Source organism: Indicator indicator, chromosome 7 (assembly GCF_027791375.1).
Source record: "Indicator indicator isolate 239-I01 chromosome 7, UM_Iind_1.1, whole genome shotgun sequence".
NCBI lineage: Eukaryota > Metazoa > Chordata > Aves > Piciformes > Indicatoridae > Indicator > Indicator indicator.
In genome coordinates this window covers 12,837,102-12,845,876 of record NC_072016.1, presented here as the reverse complement: position 1 = coordinate 12,845,876, position 8,775 = coordinate 12,837,102, and the positions used below count along the sequence as shown (strand labels likewise).

General features: G+C 55.4%; 1 protein-coding gene across 1 annotated transcript; it reads left to right on the top strand.

Moving 5' to 3' along the window:
* The first annotated feature begins 3,702 nt into the window (after positions 1-3,702).
* GOT1 (glutamic-oxaloacetic transaminase 1) lies at positions 3,703-8,328 on the top strand. Its single transcript, XM_054382171.1, has 9 exons — positions 3,703-3,871; positions 4,216-4,397; positions 4,969-5,092; positions 5,326-5,438; positions 5,608-5,712; positions 6,299-6,449; positions 6,585-6,750; positions 6,881-7,023; positions 7,679-8,328. The coding sequence occupies exons 1-9, from the start codon at positions 3,757-3,759 to the stop codon at positions 7,816-7,818; spliced, it is 1,239 nt and encodes a 412-aa protein (XP_054238146.1). The 5' UTR covers positions 3,703-3,756; the 3' UTR covers positions 7,819-8,328.
* The last annotated feature ends 447 nt before the right edge of the window (positions 8,329-8,775 follow it).

Below are 8,775 nucleotides of genomic sequence, written 5' to 3'. Positions count from 1 at the left end.
CCCCACTGCTCCACTACAAACCCACTTCCCCAGCTGGGCAGGGTTGCGGTGGGGGGTGTCAGGACCCACAGTTAATGTAGCTGCCCCTAAACGCACTGCCAGAGATCAGCTAATCTGATAATAACAGCAACAAAAGCCATTTAGACAAACCATGACCTGACCCTGGGAGCTTGGAATGAAAACATTTTACCCTCCCCTGTCTGGATCTTGCACTGAGAAAACATCTGTATTCGGAGGATGGCTGGGAAAACATCCCCCTTGCAGCACCCTCTGGGAACAGCCCCGGCTCTGCTCCCTGCCCACACACTGCCTGCACGCAGGCTCAGCCAGAGATAGGCAGCACCTGGGGGCAGGGCATCCTAAACCCTTACTGTGATGCTAGGATTGAGAGCACACTGGTGAGGAAGAGGATGAGACAGAGACCAGAGTGTCATGAAGCTGGACCTTGCAAAGGGAAATGAAGGGGGACAGGGTGAGCAGAGCTCATCAGTACCTTCCAAGAAAGGGCTTTTTCCAGATGACGTGGAGCTCAACAGCAGGGGGAGGGCATCACCTGGTCCTCAACAGTCCTGAGCTCTGCAGGAGCATGCTGGCCACCAAACCCCCATACCTTTGGCTCCCAGGAGGGGCTGAGTGTGGGGGGCCACGCCTGTGTGCGGCATGGCAATACCTGCCTGGGGGGCTCCTTCACTCTGGGTAAGGTGTGCAAACCTTCCTGTTGAGTGGCAGGTCATTGCTGGCTGTCAGTCAGAGGCAGGAGATGAAGGGAGAAGAGTTGCCTCAGGGCTGGCTCCCATGTTTCTCCTGCTTTTTACATACATTTTGGTGGCACCCTTTGTGTAGGCTGAGAAGATGAAAGCTCAGGGCCAGAGGGATCTTGCTAGCACACAGTCACCCAGCTCAGGGGCCCGGCATCCTGCTGCTTAGTGCCTGTCTGTCTCGTTCCTGCATCTGCTCACAGTGAAGCCCTACTCTGTTCCGCCAAGGGCACTGGATGCAGGCCGGGCTAGGGGCAGCCAGGCACACCGACAGGTAACTCCTGCTGGGTCAGCGACCCCAGCCTTGCAGGAACAGGCAGCAGCACAAGCGGTCTTCACCAGACCAGCAGGGCTGAGCCCAGGCTGCTCAGGAGCCCCTGAGGAAGAGGAGCAAGGCGGTGCTGATTTGGGAAAACTGCATTTTTTCCCTGCAACTGGCACTGTTCAGCCTGCTCTGTCAGTCTAAGCAGCAGCTTGGTGCAGCCAGCTTGGCAGGCAGCACCTCTGCACCTTTGTGACTTCCTTGCTCTGCACTGAGAAAGGGCTTGGCCATGTCCCCAAATATGCCATTGCTCTTTGGAGAGTGGTAGGATTAGAAAACAATGCAGTGAGAAGCTGCCAGTCTGGGGACTCTCCAGCATTTCTGTGTGCTCCAGAAATAGGTGCTCTAAGCAGCTTTGGTTTTCCTTTCCCATTGCAGCATCCCACTTGCGCAGTGCTTTACTCCTCACAAGCAAGAAACATGATGGTTTTTGCAGTAAACTGCTTCCATTTGCCTCTGATGCCCTTGTTCTCATCAGCTGCTTCCCTGCTCGGCACTGCAGTGCCTTTCAGAAGCATCCACAGACCTCAAGAAACCCAAGCACTCTTCAGATGGGGTTAGTTAAGGTTAGGGTTAGAGTTAAGGTTAAGGCTTGTAAATGCCCTCACAGCACCCTGAAAAGGTCATGTGTTTTTAGGGATTCACAGCTATTGCAGAGAGTAGATGTGAAATCTTCCTGGGTTTCCATGCAGCCTTTTCTCAAGGCCCAGCAGATGTTTGGTATGAGTTGGGCTAAAAATCCCCACTAGGGGCAAAGCTTGTCTTGCTCCTCTGCCTTTCTCATTACATCGTCTTCTGGGAAGGCAGAAGTGCTGGCATGCTGTTGTGCCGCCGGGCAGCTCTGCCTCTTCCCTACTCTCATGATGAGCAGAAAGTGCACTGGGCAGTTCTTCCAGGTGCTGCCTGGAGCTGGGGGAGGCGAGGGCTGTGCCTCCGGGCTCCCTCCCAGGCAGCCGGTCTGCAGAGCCACCTTTGGCATGGGAGGGGGCAAGGAGCCAAACTGGTTTTTAGAGGGATCTTGGCTGGGTTAACAAAGGGAGCGTGTGCCACAGGTTGTCTGCAAAAACGTTTGGGGACAGCAGGGCCTTTCCGTATGCCTGTGTTTTATGTCACGAGGGGTGGCGGAATGGGGGGTGGGGGGGGTTGTCGCGCTGCCGGGGCTGTTGTTCGCGACGTCCTTCCCGTTTCCCTGGAAGCCTTTCCCAGGTACTGTAGGATCGCGGGCGGATTCCCACAAACTTCAAAAGCCGCTTGAGACAGGCGGCAGGTTCCTACCACAGCCAGCCACGCACCGGACGGCAGTGAGCCCCCTCACCGGGCAGCCCCAGGTCACCTCTCGCCTGTGCCACCGAGCCGAGCCAGAGCCGGTCACGCCTTGCAGTGCGGCTCCTGCGGGTGCTGCGGAATAAGCGGCGGGGCCGCACGGAGCGATGCGCGGGCCGGCTCTGCCCTCTGCCGACACTGCCCAGCATAGCCGCTGCTCCCGGCCCTGCGCTGCTCCGCCGCGTCCCGCGATGGCAGCTGCCACAACGGGCGGCATCCCAGAGGGTTCCTGAGCGCTGAACAGTCCGCGGGAGCCACGGAGGGCCAGGGGCACAGCAGGAAACACTGTGCCTGCAGGAATGTTGGCATAGTTTGGCAGCAAGGCGCCAGGGGAGCTCCCTGCGGGTACGTGCAATGCCGTGCGGTTGGAGGAGAGGGGTCCCGAGCGATGACAAACGCTCCTCGTGGGCCAGAGCAGAGTTCGCCCTTGGTGGTGGTTGCTATCGGCCAGACACTCTTGCTGGGAGGACAAACGCCCCGAGGTGACAGGGTCTTCCCAGGGCAGGGAGGATCTCAGGGGGCCACCCCACAGTGCCTGACGTACGGGTAGCTGGGAATTGGGAAAGTGCCTTAAAAAAACGAGGCAGATGCACTGACGGATGCTCGTGGATCGACCACACCTGGGCATGGCCCTTCTGGCATCTTCCTGCACCCCCAAGCCTCACACCCCGGCACCATCCTGCACCCCCAGGCACAGCCCTCCTGGCGCTGTCGCGCACCTTATCTTTGCACTCTGGAGATGATTTGCACCACACATAGGCCGCAGCCTGTCGAGCATCGCACCCCCGAGCACTGCCACGGAGCAGCGCTGCCTCGGGCACGGCATCCCCAGTAGCACCACAGGCACTGCACCCCGGGACCACTCCGCACCCCTATCACTGCAGCTCTGGGATTTCTGATCAGACACACACATCCCCGCCTCCCGCAGCCTCTTTTATCGGCTCTTCACCCCTGCGCCGCGGCGCCGGACCTGCCGAGAATCCCCGGCCAGGCACCAGGCCTGGCACCCTGCCCCGGCCGGGTCCCGCACCCTCACAGCCCGCCCAACCCGCACGCGCAGAGGAGGTGGGGCCTGCGGTGTGTGCCGGCCGCCACTAGGCAGCGCCTGCGTCTCCGCACCGTTTGCATTAGAGGGCGAGGCGACTGCCGCCGGCCGGCGTCCCCGCCGCGATTGGCTGTCCGCGCTCCGCCTGAGGGGCTGCAGGGCCGTCGCCGGCTGGCGGCGGGGCTGCCGGCGGCCCGCTGATTGGCGGCGGCGTGCGGCGGACCCGCCCCGCTGGTGAAGGTGAGCGTCTCCTCCAAGGCGCCGCGCGCCCTCCGTAACGGAGTGGAGTGTAGAGGGAGCCGCTCGCCATGGCAGCTTCCATCTTCACCGCCGTCCCTCGTGCCCCGCCTGTGGCCGTCTTCAAACTCACGGCAGATTTCCGGGAGGACGGAGATTCGCGGAAGGTCAACCTGGGCGTGGGCGGTGAGTCTACGGCCTTCCTCTGCCCGGTGGGGTCTCTCTCCGCGGGGCAGGCCGGCCGGTGCCCTTGCGGCGGTCCCGGCCCCTGACGGAGCGTCTGGGCGGCAACAGCGAGGCGCGAGCTCCTACAGGCAGCGCCTGGGTCTCCGCGCCGCTCGCGGGCGGGACTGGCTGCCGGGCGGTGGGAGGCAGGCAGTGGGACACCGGCGGGCGTCAAGGTCGTGGCGGTGGCCCCGCGCCGGCCGGCATGCTGTCCTCGGGTGTGTCCTAGGCAGGACCCGTCCGTGGGGTCAGGCGGCCCAGTGTCCCTGCGGGTGTAAAATGGACGTGTCTCGCTCTCTTCGTAGCCTACCGCACGGACGAGGGGCAACCATGGGTCCTGCCGGTGGTGAAGAAGGTGGAGCAAATGATCGCAAACGACAACAGCCTGAACCACGAGTACCTGCCCATCCTGGGCCTCCCCGAGTTCCGGGCTAATGCTTCCCGCATTGCTCTGGGTGATGACAGCCCTGCCATAAAGGAAAACCGGGTAAGTGGTGGATAGGGAATGAGGCTGCTCCTTGCAGGGGAGCCACTGGCATCACCAGGGTGTCTCAGCAGCAGATGGAGCAGAAGAACGGAAGTGTGTGGAGTGACTGGATTTTGCCAGGATTTGGGGATTTCTCTAGCATGGTATTTATCAGTTATAGGTTATTTGATGAACCCATGTTGTTAAAGCTGATGTGCAAGTAGTTGTTGGTTTTGGGAAAGACTGAAGGTGGGATGTGACTGGAATTCGGGTTTTTTCCTTTGTCTTTTAATGGTTGCCCCACAGGAAACTGAAGTCAGGTAGCAAACCATCTTTCCTGAAATAAGTTATGAGCTGGGTATCTTCTGTCTGCCAAAAAGTAACAGGAATAAGTGGAGTCTATTTATAACTGTGGAAGGCATCAGGATGGACCTGAGTGTTGAAAGAGATTGAAGATGACTGGAAGGGAATGGTGTGCTGGCTGAGGTGCACATCTGGGGTCTTGTCTCAGTCTTGCAAGCGCCTCTTTTCTCTGTCCACCTATAGCTGGGTTGACCTAGGTGGATCCCGATAGCAGTTCTCTCTGTTGCAGATTGGAAGTGTTCAGGCCTTGGGTGGGACAGGTGCTCTGCGGATCGGTGCAGAGTTTCTGAGGCGATGGTACAATGGAAACAACAACACAGCAACTCCAGTCTACGTCTCTGCTCCAACCTGGGGTGAGTGCTGTCATCAGTACCACTGGCTCCTTGCAGAGAGCCCTTGGGGTCAGTGGGCAAGGGATGAATGGCAGGGGCCTGGGCAGTGAGAGAGGAGCCTTCCCCTTGTTGGTTAAGGGAGCACTGAGTGTCTCTATTGTGTATTTTATGACATGTAGGAAGATACTGGGACTTGAGAAAGTGGCTTGATAGATGTGGGGCCTGCTTTTTTGAAAAGTGATTTCTTTCCTCAGAGAACCACAACTCTGTGTTTATGGATGCTGGCTTTAAAGATATTAGAACTTACCACTATTGGGATGCTGCCAAGAGGGGTCTGGATCTCCAGGGGCTGCTGAATGACATGGAAGTGAGTAAAACGGGCATGGTGTGGGCTTAGCTTGGTGCTGTGTTGTCAGCAGCTGGGTGGGCTCTTGTATGTTTTGTCTGCTGATGCCCCAAGAAGCTTGGGGTTTCTCTTTCTGCTGTGGGTATCCAGTCTTGTCCATCTGTGTGACCAAGACTTTCTCTCTCTTCAGCAAGCCCCAGAGTTCTCCATTTTCATCCTCCATGCTTGTGCGCACAACCCAACAGGTACAGACCCTACACCGGATCAGTGGAAGCAGATTGCTGCTGTTATGAAGGTATGGATTGCTTCTGGGGCTAAAGCGGTGCTGAGAGGACAGATAGAGAATGGAGGACAGACCTCTCGAGCTATCCAGAGCGCTTGGACCCATAATGGGCTCTAGAGAATAGCATAAGATGTAGCAGCAGTTGGTAGTCCCACAAGGCAGGTGTTGAAGGGAGAGGCTGACAGAATGCTGATTGTACTCAGGGGACAGAAGTGTGCCAGTTCTGCTCATGTCTCTTGAGTTCTTGCTTTCAAACTCTGTGGCATGGGCTGCAGTGAGGTTTAACATGCTGGAAAGATTATCCACAGGCACCTGCTTTTCACCACTGCTGGATAGTAGGATATGAGGTGGTGCAGCTCTTATGCCTGTGTCCTGAAATGCAGTTCTCTCCTGCATTTGGCCTTTATTGACCACTTTAGTCTTCCTATTGTTTTACTCCAGCAGAAAGAAAAGATCTCAGTCTGATGTTGCTGGACCATGTTTCCTTTTGTATTCACCTGGAAGCTCAGTGGTCATTTTTCCCTCCCACGGGGACAGTGGGTGGTAAAGTGAAGGTTGTGGGGAAGCGGTTTCCCTCTAACACTGTTCCTCCTTGCAGCGCCGGTGCCTGTTTCCGTTCTTCGACTCAGCGTACCAAGGTTTTGCCTCTGGCAGCCTGGACAAGGATGCCTGGGCTGTGCGATACTTTGTCTCCGAGGGCTTTGAGCTCTTCTGTGCACAGTCGTTTTCCAAGAACTTTGGGCTCTACAGTGAGTGTCTGGCAGTAAGCTGGCCCAACGGCATCATACCTAGACAGATGGGGCTGGCATACTTGGGGGTGGGGAGAGCTCTGCTTTGCCGTCATGTGTGAGACCAGTGGCTGACATCTCTTGGCTTGTCCACAGATGAACGTGTGGGGAACCTGACTGTGGTGGGGAAGGATGCAGACAATGTGCAGCGTGTGCTTTCCCAGATGGAGAAGATTGTGCGCACCACTTGGTCCAACCCTCCCTCCCAGGGAGCGCGCATTGTGGCAACTACACTTGCTTCCCCGCAGCTCTTTACTGAGTGGTATGTGTTGCCCTGGGCCAGTGGGAGAGGTAAAGAGGGGGAAAGCTATCTCTCTGAGTTCCAGGTTTGGCCAAATGGCTCCAAACCAGACAAGTGCCTGTCCTCATGCTCTGCTTCCTACCTGCTGCAGGAAGGAAAATGTGAAGACAATGGCAGATCGGGTCTTGCTGATGAGGTCAGAGCTCCGGTCTCGACTGGAGTCTCTTGGGACTCCAGGCACTTGGAACCACATCACAGATCAGATCGGCATGTTTAGCTTCACAGGGTTGAACCGTAAGTACCAAGTGGTTGGTGAGGTGGGGATTGGATGAGGAGAGTTTTGCTGGGGGTGAACTAGGCTGATGTACTACAGGCAAGAATTTCTTCAGGACCTTACTGGCATCCTGGCATCACTGCTTCTGGCTAGGCAGGGATGAAGCACCAGGCAGCAATTCGGTGGCAGTGCTGGAAGTTGAGTGGCTGAGGGATTGTTTAGTCTAGAGAAGAGAAGGCTCAGGGGAAACATTATTGCTCTCTATGCCTGAAAGCAGCTTGTAGTGAGGTGGGTGCTGATCACATCTCTCAAGTAACTAGTGACTGGACAAGAGGAAATGGCCTTGAGTTGTGCCATGGGAGGTTTAGATTTGGTATTAGGAAAAATTTCTGCACTGAAAGAGTGGTCAGGCATTGGAACCAGCTGCCCAGGTAAGTAGAGTCACCATCCCTGGAGGTGTTCAAAAAACATGTATATACACTTTGAGACATGATTTAGTGTCATGTTGTTGGGTTGATGGTTCGGGTTGATGATCTTGGGAGATCATTTCCAACCTTAATGATTCTATGAATTTTTCTGCTTGTTGTGAAAGATTCAAGCAGTTCTGTTTGGTTCTTTGGGCTTTTCTGAGCTGTAGGATTGCTGCTCTGACCTGATGTCCAATTGTTTCCCCAGCTAAGCAAGTGGAATACATGATCAAGGAAAAACACATCTACCTGATGGCTAGTGGGCGCATCAACATGTGTGGCCTGACTACCAAGAACCTGGACTATGTGGCCAAGTCCATCCATGAAGCTGTCACAAAAATCCAATGAAGCAGAAGAACAACCAAACTTACATGAAGTCACCAAAGCTGTAGTGGTAGTCCTTGTCCTGTGCTCACGGCTTGCCTTGTCCTACATCTCTTGGGGTTTAATAAAGATGGAAGCAGTAGCTCAATCAGGGCTAATCATATTTTGGCCTTTTTGAAGTACTCCTTGCAATATGGTAAGCCAGTGCCCCCAAGAGAGTGGGGGCAACATGAGCTGCCTTTGCTCTTGTTTGACAGCAGCCTGGTCTTCAGGCACTTAGAGCTGCATCTTTAGCATGTTCAGATCAACTCTGTGTTCAACGAAGTCGGGTGCCAGTGGGTGCACTGTGGGATAACAGCCTCATCAGTTGAACTAATGTCACTTAGTAGTATTTTGGGGAGGGGAAAATGTTGTTCTGGGGCCTGTCATGTCCATCCCCCACTCCCCACCAAGTTCTGAGCCTTATGTGAGCAAAAATTCGTAATTGTGGTAATTCTTTGTGTTGTTGATTTGAAAGTAAATCTCCGTCTCTGAACACCACCCCTGCCTTGTATGACATTTCTGTAGGTTGTGCTAGCCTTATTCCAGGCTAAGGTTAAAGCCTTAGCATCTTGGTTTCTCCACTGACTCTTACACAGTTTCAAGGCTTTCCCTTTCTCCCTTGTGTTGTGTTGCCTCCAATCATGGTTGCTACTATGGGGCACAGCCCTAGTGGGAGAGTGTAGTTGAGAACTCTCTGTGACTCTACGTGAAGCTGACCAGTTCCTCCCATGTCTACCTTGTGTTCTTCTTTCTGCCCCTCTACCCTACGCTGTCCAGATTGTCTGTATATGCCTGCTTTCTGGATGGTTGTGTGTTACCCAGCCATCTGGCCATCTCTCCCTGGCCCAGAGCTCCTAGCCTACTTGTGTGTTAAAAAGTGGATCTTTCCTGTTCCTTCTCAGCAGGCCCTCATGAACCACCACCTACTCCGCACTGGCT

Bases quoted from the DNA above. Each gene is read 5' to 3' on its own strand.
- GOT1 (XM_054382171.1), top strand. From the start codon at position 3,757: ATGGCAGCTTCCATCTTCACCGCCGTCCCTCGTGCCCCGCCTGTGGCC. The intron at 5,439-5,607 runs GTGAGTAAAACG...CTCTCTCTTCAG, and splicing joins GGCTGCTGAATGACATGGAA to CAAGCCCCAGAGTTCTCCAT. The intron at 6,751-6,880 runs GTATGTGTTGCC...TACCTGCTGCAG, and splicing joins CCGCAGCTCTTTACTGAGTG to GAAGGAAAATGTGAAGACAA.